The sequence below is a fragment of the Hyla sarda genome, chromosome 4, assembly GCF_029499605.1.
Source record: "Hyla sarda isolate aHylSar1 chromosome 4, aHylSar1.hap1, whole genome shotgun sequence".
Lineage (NCBI taxonomy): Eukaryota > Metazoa > Chordata > Amphibia > Anura > Hylidae > Hyla > Hyla sarda.
In genome coordinates this window covers 149,401,738-149,419,438 of record NC_079192.1, presented here as the reverse complement: position 1 = coordinate 149,419,438, position 17,701 = coordinate 149,401,738, and the positions used below count along the sequence as shown (strand labels likewise).

The following is a 17,701-nucleotide window of genomic DNA, read 5'->3' as shown; positions in this document are numbered from 1 at the left end:
TCGCTAGCTGGTTGTGGTGAGTGCCGCTTATTTTCCATGCTCTCTCAAATGTGTAATTTACAAATCTGTTTAACGTTCTGGCACCAGTTGATTTAAAAAAACAAAAACAAAAGAAAAAACATTTTCACCTGAGTACCCCTTTAAGGATTTTGGCAATCTTCTTTTAGCCTAGGATATCTTTTTATGTAGAGCAAAAATTCTTTTTTCAGATCCTCAGAGAGTTGTTTGCCATGGGGTGCCGTGTTGAACTTCCAGTGACCAGTATTGGAGAGTGTGAGAGCAATAACACCAAATTTAAGACACCTGCTGCCCATTAACAGCCAAGACCTAACACCAACGAGTCACATGACACTGGAGAGGGAAAAAGGCTAATTGGGCCCAATTTGGACATTTTCCCTTAAAGGTGTACTCCCTTTTGTTGGCAAGGTTTATACATTAATGCTTGTGTGTTGACATCCTGTGTTGTCACATGAAACAATATAATAAAATAGTAACAAAAAAGTGAGGTGCTCCCTTATGTTAGATAATGTAAATTGATAGTTACACTTTAAAGAGTTTACTAATTTGATTTCTAAATATGCTGCATGTACATGAAGAATCACAGGCATGTAGTCTAAAAGTGGGGGCCCTAAACTTTTTAGCATTGGGGAACACAAGTAAAGATATTCCTATCTCTGAGTCCCGCTACCTATTAAAGGGGTACTCCCCAGGGAAACATATTTATATTTTTTAATCAACTGGTGCTAGAAAGTTAAACAGTAAATTACTTCTATTTAAAAATCATAATCCTTCCAGTACTTATCAGCCGCTGTATGATCCAAAGGAAGTTATTTTCTTTTTGAATTTCCTTTCTGCCTGACCACAGTGCTCTCTTCTGACACCTCTGTCAGTTTTAGGAACTGTCCAGAGCAGGATAAGTTTTCTATAGGGATTTGCTCCAACTCTGGACAGTTGCTAATATGGACAGAGGTGTCAGCAGAGAGCACTGTGGTCAGGCAGAAAGGAAATTCAAAAAGAAAATAACTTCCTGTGGTTCATAACAGCAGCTGATAAGTACTGGAAGAATTAAGATTTTTAAATAGAAGTAATTAACTCCCCTGGAAAACATTATTGTAAAACAGATTTGTAAATTACTTCTATTTAAAAATCATAATCCTTCCAGTACTTATCAGCTGCTGCATGATCCACAAGAAGTAATTTTTCTTTTTGAATTTCCTTTCTGCCTGACCACAGTGCTCTCTGCTGACACCTTTGTCCATTTTAGCAACTGTCCAGAGTTGGAGCAAATCCCAATAGAAAACTTATCCTGCTATGGACAGTTCCTGACACGGACAGAGGTGTCAGCAGAGAGCACTGTGGTAAGGAAGAAAGGAAATTCAATAAGGAAAATAACTTCCTGTGGATCATACAGCAGCTGATACGTACTGGAAGGATTATGATTTTTAAATAGAAGTAATTTACAAATATGTTTGGAAATTGATTTAAAAAAAAAAAAAGTTTTCCACTGGAGTTCCCCTTTAATTTTACTGGGTATCACACAACATTTTAATGCTGTCCTTCCTCAGGGCCATGTCTGTCAGGTCCTGAAGGGCCTGATGAAGTGACAGGAAGTGGGAGGTGAACTTCCTGGACTATATAGGAATTAGTCACATGTGCGACCCTTAGGGTATATTCACACGGCAGATTTTCCGCATGCAGAACTCCGCACGGAATCCCCAAAATTTGGAATTAGCAAGTTATTCTATATCCCCTGTAAAATATAATAGCTTGTGTTCTTGCTATGCAAACAGGATATGCTGTGCTGTGTATAATGTACCCAGTGTTAATACCGGTAATGTTTATTTAAGTAGGTGCTATAGTGATAAGAGTTAGAAGTTCTTTTGAAAAATTAATTTGTGGAACAGGATATTGCAGAACAGCTGCCAGCCTTCATACGAAACAAAGATCAAAGACAGCAAGTACCATTCCGAAGTCATAAAGTATATAAGCATACACAACTACTGTTCTCACTGCATTGTGGAAAAACGGAGAAATATCCTCCCCTTCTCTACTCCTTTTCACGTTTGCCTCCCCTTGGACCTCATGTTCTAGCAAATGTCATAGAAAATGTTTTCACTTCCGTTATATACCGTGTATTCTTTTATTATTTTTTATTTAAATCAACTGGTGCCAGAAAGTTAAACAGTTTTGTAAATGACTTCTATTAAAAAAATCTTAATCCTTCCTGTACTTATTAGCTGCTGATTACTACAGCGGAAATTCTTTTCATTTTGGAACACAGAGCTGTCTGCTGACATCATGAGCACAGTGCTCTCTGCTGACATCTCTGTCCATTTTAGGAACTGCCCAAAAAAGCATATGTTTGCTATGGGGATTTCCTTTTACTCCTGACAGTTCCTAAAATGGACAGAGATGTCAGCAGAGAGCACTGTGCTCGTGATGTCAGCAGACAGCTCTGTGTTTCTAACGGAAAAGAATTTCCACTGTAGTATTCAGCAGCTAATAAGTACAGGAAGGATTAATATTTTTTTTTTATAGAAGTAATTTACAAATCTGTTTAACTTTCTGGCACCAGTTGATTTAAAAAAAATAAATAAATAAATAAAAAAAAAGTTTTTCACCGGAGTACCCCTTTAAACTAACCACTCCTCCAGAAAACCTTTTTCTTAAATTCATATGGTCTTTTCAAAGATGTTTAACTGTACGATGCATATTGTAAGTATGTGACAGACGAGGCGGCTGTCAGTATATAGAGGGAGCTGCAGAGGGTTGAACCCCTAAGGAAAGCTCCTTTTATTATTGTGGTTGTCCCAAACAAATCAGTTATTTACTATACTTCAGTGTTTCCCAACCAGGGTGCCTCCGGCTGTTGCAAAACTACAACTCCCAGCATGCCCGGACAGCCTTCGGCTGTCCGGGCATGCTGGGAGTTGTAGTTTTGCAACAGCTGGAGGCACCTAGGTTGGGAAACACTGCCATACTTAGTCATCTTTTGGTAAACAGGCATAGTTTTTTGCACTTTGCTTCTAGTGATCGATGAGTTTTTGTCTCTCTGCAGTTTTTCCATCCCGGCCCAGCGAAGAGGACTCAAGTAATGATGAAGCAAGTGACGATTCTGGTCCGATTCTGCGACGCAGACGTTCTAGGAAGTCAACAACCTCTGGATCTGAGAGTGAGAATAGGGCACCTACCGAGCAACCACCTGCTCCTGCACCAAGAACATCTGGGTGGATGAGTAGCGGCTTAAACAAGTGCATTATCCTGGCTCTAGTTATAGCAATAAGCATGGGCTTCGGACATTTTTATGGTAAGTTATTTTGATGTACCCAGCTCTCCAGGGACGACTCATGATGGAGGTTAAAATTGTCCTCATACAGGTTTATTCTACATTCATACCTATTGCTGCTTCTTATTGCATCTCAATGTTTCATGATGGATTTTGAGATATTTAGCTTGATCCTATTAATGTGTTAATGGTGTACTCCACTGGCCAGAGTGCGGAACTAAATGTTCTGAACGCTGTTTTCGAACTACAGGGGTCCGCCACGCCTTTTGGGGCATCACTGCCACGCCCCCTCAATGCAAGTCTATGGGAGGGGGGCGTCACTCCCCTCCCATAGACTTGCATTGAGGGGGTGTGGTTGTGATGTTACGAGGGGGCCTGGCAGACCCCTGCAGCGTGAAAACAGCGTTCAGAACATTTAATTCTGAATGCTGGCCAGTTAAAGGGGTACTCCCGTGGAAAACTTTTTTTTAAATCAACTGGTACCAGAAAGTTAAACAGATTTGTTAATCGCTTCCATTAAAATATCTTAATCCTTTCAGTACTTTTTAGGGGCTGTATACTAAAGAGAAATCCAAAAAAGAAATGCATTTCCTTTGATGTCATGACCACAGTGCTCTCTGCTGACCTCTGCTGTCCATTTTAGGAACTGTCCAGAGCAGCAGCATATGTTTGCTATGGGGATTTTTTCCTGCTCTGGGCAGTTCCTAAAATGGACAGCAGAGGTCAGCAGAGAGCACTGTGGTCATGACATCAGAGGAAATGCATTTCTTTTTTGGATTTCTCTTTAGTATACAGCCCCTAAAAAGTACTGGAAGGATTAAGATTTTTTAATAGAAGTGATTTACAAATCTGTTTAACTTTCTGGCACCAGTTAATTCAAATAAAAAAAATTCCACGGGGGTATCCCTTTAAGTTCCCCTTTTAAGCACCTGATCTACAACCCTTTTTTCATAATAGGTACTATTCAGATATTAGAGCGGCAAAGATATGTGGAAAAAATCCTTGAGAGTGAACTTAATGAAATGAAGGATGATTTGCATCAGTGTCAGAGGGAACAAGAAGTCACAGTTGATCATGAGGTAAGTGGCTTTGTGATTCACTGCTGTGCTTCCTGGAGATACAGTGCAAGCTTTCATAGTCCTTAAATGCGCCAGATTTATCACAGACTTAGGCTGTTTGAGTAATGTGGCACATCTGTGGACAGTCCAGTATATTAGTTGGCTTCCTTTACAGCAGAATTGTGTGCCTAATGTTTGGACACATGTAGGCCAATCCCTTTATAGCAACACCACACTATTTTCTCCATGAACCCACATCCCCTTATCAGGCAAGGCAAAAAAATTGTCTAAAACTCATAATGTGACGCAGGTCATGTCTGTCAGTTTTAATTACACCACTATTTTGGCTCATTTGCAATAGTAAATCTGACGACAGTTTTTAAGAGGGCACCTGTTAGCGCAGTGCATAACACGCACATTAATAAGGTCTCTTACCGTGATGATGTTGCGGGAACTGACCAGGCTAAATGCCCTAAATAATAAAAATAAAATAACATAGACAAACATAAAAAAACAAAATAAAAAATAATAATTTAATGGTACGTTCACATTACGGAATTCCGCGGTGTGAACTTAACATTTGTGTGAATGGGTCTCCGCGAGTCCCGTTCACACTGTGGAATTTCAGCGGCGGACAATTCCGCCGCTTAAACTGTTCCGCGCAAAGAAAGAACATGTTCATTCTTTGCTCTGATTCCGCGATCACTGCATAGCCGTCAATGGTGACAGCTCAGTGCCCCGCGGTCCTAGCGCGAAGTATTTTCGACGTCAGCCACCAGACGGAATTTCCACTCGCTGAATGCACCCTTAATCTGACATGTAGGGTCTGCAGATGACATCTATGTAGGCATCAGGGCAGAGACCAAGCCAAAGCTAGTCACGGTACTCTGCCTGTAATTGCGCTCTGTAGGAGTAGTGGGCAGGGCGGAGGGGGGGACAACTTCTGCACAACTCCCCCTTACAAAAAATATTTTAGATTCACTTTTAGTATGATTCCCCTGCCAGATGATCATTTTATTCTTGTCCTATAATTCTGTAAAATTCTAGGCCAGAAAGCAATTCTGATTACTCTTGGCCTTTGGCACTGGATGTTAGATTATTAAGTGCCAGACAAACCTTACTGAAATGGTTTGCCAGAGTCTTAACATGTTGAGGGGCGAATGTCTCGGCTGTTTCAAAAAGGCGAAGGAAACAGACGACTGAAAAGTTCTTTGCTTTACTATATTACATGTACAGTGTTTGTGTTGGAAATTACTAACACTTGACTTTGAGGTTAGGGTCACACACAGCACATCCGTAGCGTATTTCACGCTGCGGATGCATCAATGATAGTCACTAGAGTGAGCTCCTTGCTGGGCCCCGGGAGCAGACACACAGATCTGATACGAGCAGACACACAGGGCTACCCGGACTGAGCAGGGAGCTCGCTCTAGTGACTGGCGTTGGTGACACTACCTTTACCGTATATCTATATCTGCTTACAGCTGCTCTTTATACACTAGAAGCAAGAGTCATACACAGTAAAAATCAACTCAGTTGCTATTGCATTTGCAGGACGCTACTGGACAGCTTTCGGAAGACTTTGAAGAGAAACAAGATCTAATGCTATCTCTCGAAAGCCTGATGGTCAAAATCACCAAAGAGAACCACATGCTTAAACAAAAGCAGAATGAACTAAAGGTGATGACTATGTTATTTACCTTTTTTTTTTACTCTGGAGCAATGTTTAATTTCAAAAAATTATTATTATTTTCCCTTGGTAACTTAGTTTATAGACCCACCTAATCTGGGGGAGATGACACCTTAAAATGTAGTGTGCATTTGTTTCTGCTTCTCGCCACCATACTCCTGAGCTGTGCCAGGGCATCTTTAGTCAGTGCAGGTAAAAGATAATAGTATAGGGTTTGTATGGACTGAAATGATAGGTTATCACACTAAAGCAGTGTTTCTCCAGTTGTTGCAATACTACAAATCCCAGCATGCTGGGACAGTCAAGGGCTGTATGGGCATGCTGAGAGTTGCAGTTTTGCAACAGCTGGAGACACACTGTTTGAGAAAACTCTGCACTAAGGTGACTGCCAAACTAGGGTTTGGAGTCTTATAAGCCGTGCTCCTCCCTGCCACCTACTGGATGATGTCAAGAGTACAAAGAGAAGAATGGGGAAGAGCATATGAAATGACCCTGACCTCTGAGCTTGACTATTCAGAAACAGGCATGTTAGGAAAGAAAGTCCTGAAAATAGGACTAGTGTGAACCTCTCCAGATAGATACACATTTCTGTAACTTTACCTTTTTTCTTCTGCAAATTTTAAAACTCGTAAGGAAATTGAAACCTAAAAGGGTTATGTGACTAGTACTTCACGGGGTGTGAAGGTGAGGTGTATGGGGCAGATGTTATTAACCCCTAAATGTTTGTGATGCCAGGGTGTGGTTTTCCTGGTAACCACCCGAACGGTAGCACCGCTATCCCTAGGTTAGGCAGGGTAATAATAGTCCGAGACCAGGTTAGGGTTAACAGTAGCTTTACTGAGGTAGACAGATGGTAATAGTCTTTACAGCTAGGCCAGGATCCCAGAGAGGTGACCAGTAACACAGAAGGACCTTGCAGCTTTCTGGGACTTGTAGTGACTTTGACAGTCTTTAGGAAAGCCACGCTGACTATAATAGACTTGACTATAGACTTGACTGGACTGTAGGTAGTGACAGCAGACATAGATGAGTTGACTTACTGGCATGTGGCTGTAGGTAGGCTTGAGACATCTGGTCTTTTCTGTGCCTCAGGATCTAAGAGAGAGATTGTAATGGTTGCCCCTCTTATAAAGGGGGCCGAGCCAGAAGCCCATAGGTCAAGCTGCAGGTCACCTGGTTAGCTGGTGCTCTCTGGGTAACAAACACATCATGTGAACACATTATCATGTGACCAACTGAAAGGTCCTTAAAAGTCTTTAATACATAACACTATACATTATATATATCACTATGAGGGATACACTACAGGAGAGCCCCTATGACACAGAGGGACTCAACCTGACAGGGCCCAAGTACTGTACGGGACTATATCCCGTACTGGGACATCACAGTACAATAGCAAGTTGCAGACAAATCGCGCACATTTTTTTGGTCAGGCAACCACAGTCACTGAGTAGCCCAAACCTGAGGTTATGTTCACACAGGGCAAATGTGCTGCAAATTTTCTCCAGAAAAAAAAAACCAAATCAGAAGTAGAAAATTCATACCAATGTGTGCAAATTTTGCTTTAGAGTCCTTTTCCATTTGCTGCTGCAGATTTTGGTGCAGAATGTGTTAATGTTGTAGGATAAAAAGGAAAAGTGTTTTTAAAATCTGCAGTTATGTATTTAGTACAGTAGCAAATGTGCAGCAATTCTACAGCAGAATTCACAAAAAATGTGCATTTCTTGCAGATTTTGAAAATCCACACTAAACCTGCAGGGTGTCCACAGCATAAATGTACATTAAAGGGGTACTCCTCCCCTAGACATCTTATCCCCTATCTCGGCTGCGGCACCCCAGACATCTGGTGCACGGAGCGAACTTCGATCCGTGCCGGATGACTGTCGATGCGGGGCGGAGGCTCGTGAAGTCACGGTCACGCCCCACTCGTGAGGTCACACCCATGCCCCCTCAATGCAAGTCTATGGGAGGGGGCTTTGAGACTTGCATTGAGGGGCATGGCCATGACCTCACGAGCCTCCGCCCCGCATCGACAGTCATCCGGCACGGATCGAAGTTGTATAAATTGTATAAAATTAGAAGTTTTGCAGCTTTAGGTTGAGCACTAGTTGTTGTCCTCTGTAAAATAGTGAGGCTTCTCCCCTATGAGATTGTTACCCCATTCATCTCAAAGTCCCTACATTAGGGGGTGTCACTAAATTATTCACACAGCAGCATATGAAGAATGTATTCTAGGTTGTGAAATCCGGCAGCTTCATGTATACTATTTAGGGGTGCGTACATCAAAGCTCATTAGATACATTAGATGCAATTTGTATGACACTAACTCTGACCATACACATTAGATAAAAGTCAGAGAGATTAGCCGACCATCTAATGCAGTGTTTCCCAACCAGGGTGCCTCCCGCTGTGGCAAAACTGCATGCTGGAAGTTGTAGTTTTGCCACAGCTTGAGGCACACTGGTTGGGAAACACTGCTCTAATGTATATGGTGGCCTCCTGACAAGGGCAACAGTAGAAAGGTTGGGTGGGTTGAATTTCCGGACACCAAATCTGGCAACAGCTTTGTCCCCCTTCACACTACATCCTGAGTGTATGTGGGGATCGGGAGAGATGACTAGTGTTCAGCTATCTGGAATATGTATAGGCATTGTAAGATGAACCCATATCCGTTTCACGCTACCCAAACCATGAGTCATTGGGGTGGTCCCCGGTGGCTTCTTTTTGCCCCACCAGCCTTAATAAATAGATCTATAGGCAAAGATCTATCAATCAAAGCCACCCTGATTATTCAGGCAGCATGAAAGTGATGACATATTCACTTTAACATGTATAGGGAACAATAGTTTACAGGTCACCGTTTTTTTGGGAGGTCTATCTTATGAAAATTGGTCTTTTTGATAGACTTTGTGCAGTGCTGTATTATGATCGAAGGAGTACTGTGGCGCGGTAAAACTTATTCCCTATGCTAAATTTTAGATGGTGGTGGGGTCCGGCCGCTGGGACCCCACGCGATCTCCTGCACGGCACCCCGGCTCTCCCCAGGAAGGGAGCGTGTCGGCTCCTGCATCAAGCGACGGCTGAAACGCCCCCTCCATGTATCTCTATGGGAGAGCCGGAGATAAACAAAAGCTGTATGTCCGTCTCTCTCATTGAGAGGGTGTGTTGGCCGGCGCTTCATGCGGGGTCGACGCGCTCCCTTCCTGGGGAGAGCCAGGGTGCCGTGTAGGAGATCGCGATAGGGGATAAGTTTTACTCTAAGTTTTACTCTATTAATCTTAGGCTCTGTTTACACTAGCTCTAGAACAGTGGTCTTCAACCTGCGGACCTCCAGATGTTGCAAAACTACAACTCCCAGCATGCCCGGACAGCCAACATCTGGAGGTCCGCAGGTTGAAGACCACTGCTCTAGAACATTCCATCAGACTAGTCATCACTTTGGTAAGAAGGAATAGTGCAGCCTTCAGCACTATTCTTGCTGTCAAAAGTCCCTGATCAGACCCTAATATATGAGTCAATGGGGTTAGTCAGAAGCTGTTCAGATCACAGTTATAGGACATTACTATGGCTTTCATTATAAGTGTCAGTTTCCTTTTATGTAATAAAATTATAAGTGAGTAGTGAAAACCAAATACTGTATTAAGTCATTAATTTCTATTTGAATATTCCAGTTAGAGGCAGACGACATTGCAGCCAACCTGAAAACTACTGAGGTTCAAAATCGAAACCTTGCACTGGAAAACCAACATCTAAGGGAGTCTTTGGAGAAGGAGGAACAAGCGTTATCTTCCCTAAAAGAAGAGCTCAGGAAACTTAGAGAGCAGATCAGAAACCTGGATGAAAAAGGAAGGCACGAGATCATGCAGTTAGAGAATCAGAAGCTAAAAGAACATCTGAAAGAGGAACGACAGAAAGTCCGCACCTTTAGAACACAGAAGGAGAGCCTTCTAAATGACGCGCAGTTGTTAAGAAAAGAGCTGGATAATGAGCGGACAATTACTGACTCCCTAAGGGTAGAACTGGAGGAAATAAGTAAGAGGAGATCTGCATCGTCCTACCAAAGCGACCATGAGATAGAACATTTGAAGGACCGTCTTACCGAGTTAGAAAAGAAACTCAATTTCGAACAACAGAGGTCAGATTTGTGGGAAAGACTCTACATTGAAACCAAGGAACAAAATGAGAAACTGGAAGCTGGGAACTCACATCAAGAAGCCGATCCCTCTAAGGAGGGAACGTCAAAAGGTAAAACAAAAAAGAAGGAAAAGGATACATTCTTTAATTCAGTAAAAGATACTTTTGATGCTATGAAGAATTCTACCAAGGAGTTTGTGAGACATCACAAAGAAAAGATCAAACAAGCAAAAGAAGCCGTAAAGGATAATTTGAAGAAGTTCTCCGATTCTGTAAAAAATACTTTCAGGCACTTTAAAGACACCACTAGAAACATGTTCGATAAAAACTACAATAGGAAACATGCAGAAAGGAGGCGGGAAGAAACCAAGGGAGCTCGTACGGTGCGCCGCCAGTACAACCCCCATGCGGAGAAGATGTACTCTCACAAGGCAACAGCCGGTCACCACGAATATGGAGGTCCACAAGATGACCAAAACAGTGACCAGTATAAACATACAGAGTCCTGGAAATCCACTAGTGAGGAGAAGATCAAGATCTACCCCAATAAAAAGGGCTGCTCTGGAGTGTATGACTGCGCTCACCAGGAGTCCATCAGCCTCTTCAACAAGGTTTTGGACCCTGTGAGAGTAGAAGAATTCAATGACCTGATGCAAGTATATTTACAGGAACAGGTAGACAACTTCCAGCACTGGGAAGAACTAGAACAGTTTATTAACGGATTTTTTCCAGATGGCGTTTTCATTCACGATCAGATGCTTTTCACTGATTTTGTGAAAAATGTTGAAGATTATCTTGAAGACATGAAGGAGTATCAGACGAACGCTGGAGGGGTCTTTGAAGATCTGGATGAGTTTGTGTACAGACACTACTTTGGAAATGCTTATTCGACACCATATGGACCAAGGTTGGTCCTATAGATTAACCTTTTTAATGTCGGTGGTTACTGTATTACTGAGCCAGACCTACAATATGCAAAGTAGATAAATTAGTGTACATGGTTTGTATGTCTTCTCAGTAATTCATAAGAATATACTTTTTTCTTTTGTCTTAGAATATTTTTTTAGCTGTATTTAGAATACAGTGATCCCTCAACTTACAATGGCCTCAACAATGGTCTTTTCTGGACCATTGTAAGTTGAAACCAGACTCAACATACAATGTACAGACAGTCCAGATCTGTGATAGACATGCCAATGGCTGGAAAAACTGACCAATCAGAATGGGCATTTTACTGGTAAAACCCCTGTATTACTGAAGTGTATGCACTAACTTGTGTCTGGTAGCGCCCCCTACAATACAGGGAGGTACTACATGTTCTGTACACTTTACCTGTATCAGGGTTAGCTGCTCCTTTGGACACCAGGTGAGGGAGACTCCATGTTACTTTTTTAGGACACTGTGTACTGTACAGGACCCTGAAGAAGCTCCTGTCCTCTACATAGGCCAGTGTTTCCCAAGCATTGTGCCCCCAACTGTTGCAAAACTACAACTCCCAGCATGCTCGGACAGCCTTTGGAGCTCAGTGCCATCTCTGTCCATTTTAGGAACTGTCCAGGTTAGAAGAAAATCCCCATAGCAAACATATGCTGTTCTGGACAGTTCCTAAAATGGACAGAGATATCAGCAGAGAGCACTTTGCTCATGATGTCAGCAGACAGCTGTGTGTTTAAAAAAGAAAATAATTTCCGCTGTAGTACTCAGCAGCTAATAAGTACAGGAAGGATTAAGATGTTTTAATAGAAGTCATTTACAAATCTGTTTAACTTTCTGGCACCAGTTGATTAAAAAAAAAAAAAAAAAAGTACCCCTTTAAGACTTTAAATAATAAAAAGGAGAGGTAAATCAATTCATTTAAAGGGGTTGTCTTATCAGTTTAATGCTGCTGGTTACACTCCCAGGATGTTGCAGTCAGCTGTTATTTAGCAAATGAAGCATTACAGCACAAACATTCAAATGATACCAGAACATAAACCCACCACTACAGACTGGCTTTTTTATTTTTACTGAAAGTTGGGGGTCTAGAAACTCCCCTCGATGAGATCGATATGCTCTAGTAGAGCATAAGGAAATGGGTCATTATGAACCAACCCCCTTTTAAAGTTTCAGGATAAATTTTAGAAAATTGTCTTCAAAATGCATTTCTCACCTTAAAAACATTATCTGATAACAGGCGATAGCTAGTGGCGTTTCTCGTTTGAATGGAGCAGCGGTCAATCATGCACACTTTAGAGCCATTCAGTCTCCCACCGATGAAGGAAGCTGAGTAAACTGCTTGACTATCTTTGTCAGTGTCAGCCATGTAGCAGCTATCACCTATCCAGTAGATAGTAACTTCTTATTATTGGAAAACCCATTTCAAAATGTTAGTTAACTTTTGAAATGTCACAGAGAAATGTCAAAAGTTTCAGCTGGGGTCTTCATACCACCACTGCTCATTAGAACAAGCTGGGAGAAGTGCGTGGCTGTGTGCTTTACACCCGGCTCAATGCCAGGAGAGGAGCTCCCGAGATTTATAATGGACCCAGTCTCCTGCATCTGGATGGAGATTGTTGCGAGCCGACGAAGCACACAGCAACGCATGTTTCCCAACTTGTTCTAATGACTGGTGAGTAGTCTGAATACCCAGATCCCAGTCTATCAAAACTTCTGACATGTCTGTGACAGGGATGCTTTAAAGTGTACCTGTCGTAGACAAAAACTTTTTATATAATGTAGATAATACCATTATATGTATATTTATAATATACATTGGTTAAAGAATATGTATATTTTTGCCCCTGCAGCTATCTGAGGAGTCCAAATACAGGACGTGAGGGTTGATAAGAAGCAGGGCTCTGTGCACTGAGGGCAAGCGGGGCTCTGTGCACTGAGGGCAAGCGGGGCTCTGTACAAAAAAAACATAATACATAACATAATAATAAAAAATAAACTATACATATTTAGTACCTCCATGTCTGTAACAACCCGAACTATAAAAAGATAACATTATTCATCCTATACTGTTGGAAAAATAAACAAAATGCAAAAGTAGTTGTATTTTTGCTAATATGCCTGGCAAAAAAATTATAATAATAAAAAATCAACCAGGTCTGTCAGAAAAAGTACAACTTCTCAACAAGCCCACATGCGATGCGGCTATATATCGTCAATTTATTTAAATTTTTATTATAGCTATTAGAATAAGATGAAGAAAAGAATGGTTGGAGCAGTGAGGCCCAAATGGGCATGGCCACTAAGGGGTTAATATAGCCCCTGCCTGATGGTAGGACTTCTAGAAAGATGCAGGAAGGTCTTCATCTTCACCCACCCCTGTAGTTTAGGGTCTATGCACAATACAGAATTTCCGCTCGGAGAAATTTCAGGCAAAGATTTTGAGGGTGTTGGGTAGGGATCAACCGATTATCGGTATGGCCGATATTATCTGCCGATAATCACGATTTTGGGCATTATCTGCAATTACCTTGCCGATAATGCCCCGCCCCACCGCACCGCCCCCCACGACACACCGCGACCGACCCACCGCACCGCGTCTCACCCCCCACCGTAGTGCTGGGCGGTATACCGGTATGAACCGGATACCATTTTTTTTTCTCCCACGGTATGGATTTTTGCCCATACCACTATACCGTTCGAGCCCCTCCCCCACCCTCTGAGTCAATAAAAAAAAATTAAACTTACCCGTAATGGGGGTGGTCCGGGCCATCCAACCTCCCTGTAGTGTCCGGTGGCATTCCGGGTGGAGGGTGAACCGGTCCGGGCTGTTCTTCTCCGGGGGTCCTCTTCTCCATTCCGGGCAGGCTCCGGCCTAGTACGCTGCATAGACGCCGCTACGCCGTGACGTCAGGTGCGTCGCTTCGCACGGGCGTCACTGCGCAGCGGCGTCTATGCTGCGTTACTAGGCCGGAGCCTGCCTGGAGTGGAGAAGACCACCCCCGGAGAAGGACAGTCCGGACCGGTTCACCCTCCACCCGGAATGCTGCCAGACACTACAGGAACGATGGATGGCCCGGACCACTCTGGCAGGTAGGGGGAGAGAAGCGGGTGGTGGCGGCGGCGGCCTATGGCACCGCAAAAGCCACTGCAGTGCATTGATTTAAAGCGCCCGCTTTAAATCAATGATCTGCAGCGGTGTCGCAGGGGGATAAATAGCCCATAACTTATACCGGAATATTGGTATAAGTTATCGGCTATCGGCCCTAACCTCCACCTATTATCGGTATCGGCCCTAAAAAAAAACGATCCCTAGTGTTGGGGTTTGTTCACACTGCGGAATTCCCATGGTATTCCGTGATCAGAATTCCACACAGTGAACATTCCCATCAGTGTGAACGGCTCTTCTGTGAGACCTGTTCACACTGTGGAATTTCAGCGGTGGACAATTCCGCCACTGAAATTGTTCTGCGCAAAGAAAGAACATGTTCATTCTTTACGTAGAATTCTGCGAGTACTGCATAGCCGTCCTTGGTGATGGCGCAGTGCCCCGCAGTCCTCTTCGGCAGCGGTCGCCTGACGGAATCTCCGCTCGGGGAATTCTGCAGTGTGAACATACCCATAGGACCGTATAGACATTGCCTGTCTCCAAAGAAAAGCTCTGCAACTCAAATTCTGTAGTGTGCACTGTGCAGCGGCATCCTATTCATAGCAATGAGACACTGCTGCATCAGAATTTCCAAGCTAAATTTTGAAGCTTGAAAAATCTGTAGTGTGCATGGGCCCTTAAGAGTACAGCCATAAGCAGTGAAAATGCTGTAAGTTTTCACAGCACAAAATCAGCACTAAATTGTAAAGATTTGTGGCTGATTTTCTGCTGCAGATTTTCTGTAAATTGAATTGGGAAAAAAATTTAGGTGTTTAAAATCTGCAGCAATTCTGCTATATGTGACTCGTTGGGTCGCCATTTAGTGTTCAATAAGCAGACACTTGTGCATTACAAAAGTTTAGCATGAATAGCATGACATGTATTGAAGAATAAAGTGTGTATGATTTTATCAGTGTGAACCGATCCTGATTATAACTTTATTATCTCTTAGAAAACCAGAAAGAACAACTTACAAGAACTCAGAGAATAAAAATCACAGAAAGGAGGAAGAGAAGCATCAGTCCCGATATAAGAGAGAAGGTAAATGGAATAAGCATGGGCGTGCCAATGGAAGACAGATGGCAAATGTTGAAATAGAATTAGGGCAACTGCCCTTTGATCCAAAATATTGATCAGCATGGATCCCTTTAAATCTTAAAGGCATAGTTGTAAGATTAGAGGCAGGATAAGCACGGTGTGGCTCTGTAAGTGCTGATGTAAGACTTGTAGTCACGGACGTCTTATCCTAGTACTATGTGTCTGGTGTTCTCTGTTGTGCAATCTGTTTGGGCTTTGCTAATGTTTGATTTCGTAATAAACAGATTACTTTCCATTTGCTTGCATGATTCCCTGTCATCCATGATCTCTAAATCACAAGGAGTCATGTTCAACATTTGTTGTGCTGTTACCTGTGCAATGTTCACTTTTATAATGGAATACTGGTTACTCTTTAAAGGAAATCTGTCCGTAGTATGACCCGCACTAAATCTGTTACACAGGCTTGTACTGCGGGTGATGCTGATTAAAATGGTACTCACAGTGTGTAGATTCGCCCAGCCGATCCGCCACAAATTGCGTTTGTCTATTTATGCTGATGAGGGCCTTGGGGCATGGGCGGAGCTCCGATCCGAGCTTTGGGCACCCTGACGTCATCTTCCCCAGGGCGGCCGGTTCATCAGTATTCATAAACCCCCTCCCTGCTCCTTCGGCCATGTTATAGTACTGCAGATGCGCCGCTTACTGTGCAACAACGTCTGCAGCTGTGAAGCAGAGGGGAACGCCGCTTCCGGGAGGACACAGTAAGTGGCGCATGCGCAGTACTATAACACGGCTGAAGGAGCAGGGAGGGGGTTTATGAATACTGATGAACTGTCCGCAGCGGCCGTCCGGCGAAGATGACGTCAGGGTGGCCGAAGCTCGGATGGGAGCTCCGCCCATGCCCCAAGGCAAGGCAATTTGTGGAGGAACGGCTGGGCGAATCTACACAATGTGAGAACCGTTTTAATCAGCATCACCCGCACTACAAGCCTGTGTAACAGATTTAGTGCGAGTGATACTACTGACAGATTTCTTTTAAAGTTCTTACTGCTCTCTGGGACCTTCCTTGCACTTCAAAAACATTCTTTAGTTATTTGTAAGATAATAGAGACTGAAATAAAAAGAAAAAAACTTTATTTAAAATCATTTGTTGTGTGTAAAGTTATTTATACATATATACACAAGGCCTGTTCTAAGCTGCTCGAGTCATTTCTGCGTTCCTTGTAGATGCGGCTGGATTAAGTCACAGTGAATCCATGGGTTAAAACCAGTCATGGTCTTGAAGGAACGGCACTGTCACAGCTTTGTAATAACCTTCCTTTTCAGTGGTCCCTCCATGTGATCGTCAATCCATCATTGGTCCAAAGGACTTTATGTCACTTGCCGTTCATACATGTAGATGTGGCTTCCAATTCGACCCTCTGGTAGATGAGTATGGAAGACCGATGCCGTCCTCACGTATTTGTTTGTACTCAGAAATTGAGTTATTTCCTACCAAGAAAACAGACAATTGCGAAAATTTTACTGCGAACTACATTCCATCAATCCAACCAAACCGAGACTGGAAAGTAGGATTATACAGAGTACACGGAGGTGGAGGGGTGAATTCATCAATGATATGCAGCAGTAAAGTAGCGTCAAAAAATCATTTTTTTTTGCACAGAACACTGAAAAGTTGCAATTTTGGATTTTAAACATTTTTTTTTATTTTTTTTTTTAGCAGAAATTAGGCTTGCACCAAAATTTGTAACTTTGTCCTAGTCTTTTGGTGTCAAGCGTTAATAAAATCCCCCCAAAAATTTTTTTGTAGAGAAAATATTTTCTCAGTTCCTCTTAACACACAGTTTTTATGCAACTTTGTAATGTATGTAGCATGTAAGAATGTAGGCGAGATCTTAAAAATGACTTTTTGACTGGTTTATGCCACCCTGGTTATTATGAAAAAAGCTGATGGGGCTTTTTGTAAAAAGGGGGTAGGGCCTTCACAGCCTAGCAGATTTACTGTAAATTACGCCAGTGACTAGCATGAACTATAGTGGAAATCTATGGTAGCCCAGACAGAGTTTAGGTGTCTACATGCAGTGCACAGGCCGTAGCCGCAGTGGCAAATTGGCAGAATCTAAAAGGAAATTGGATTTTTACTTAAGATTGATCTTAGTTAATTCTTTGTTGTTGTTTTTTTTTCTTCCCAATCTGTATTTTAGTAATAATGGCAAAAAATAGTTAAAGGGGTACTCTGCTGCCCAGCGTTTGGAACAAACTGTTCCGAACACTGGAGCCGGGAGCTCGTGACATCAAAGCCCTGCCACCTCGTGATGTCATGCCCCGCCCACTCAATGCAAGTCTACGGGAGGGGGCATGGCGGATGTCACGCCCCCACCCATAGACTTGCATTGAGGGGCCGGAGTGTG

The 17,701-nt window shown here is 42.8% G+C and overlaps 2 protein-coding genes across 7 annotated transcripts in view; one reads left to right on the top strand and one right to left on the bottom strand.

The window, feature by feature from the left end:
* Positions 1–15,735, top strand: part of CCPG1 (cell cycle progression 1) — a 41,761-nt gene extending 26,026 nt beyond the window's left edge. For all 6 annotated transcript variants that reach the window (XM_056572361.1, XM_056572362.1, XM_056572363.1 and 3 more), the window contains exons 6-10: positions 3,059–3,307; positions 4,244–4,365; positions 5,899–6,024; positions 9,709–11,078; positions 15,205–15,735. In XM_056572361.1, coding sequence (XP_056428336.1) covers positions 3,059–3,307; positions 4,244–4,365; positions 5,899–6,024; positions 9,709–11,078; positions 15,205–15,385 — 2,048 coding nt within the window. In that variant the 3' untranslated portion in view covers positions 15,386–15,735. The remainder of the gene's footprint in view (positions 1–3,058; positions 3,308–4,243; positions 4,366–5,898; positions 6,025–9,708; positions 11,079–15,204) is intronic.
* Positions 15,736–16,158: 423 nt separating this feature from the next.
* The window catches only part of PIGB (phosphatidylinositol glycan anchor biosynthesis class B), a 33,930-nt gene continuing 32,387 nt past the window's right edge, over positions 16,159–17,701 (bottom strand). Inside the window, exon 12 of the mRNA XM_056572365.1 lies at positions 16,159–16,781. Coding sequence (XP_056428340.1) covers positions 16,662–16,781 — 120 coding nt within the window. The 3' untranslated portion in view covers positions 16,159–16,661. The remainder of the gene's footprint in view (positions 16,782–17,701) is intronic.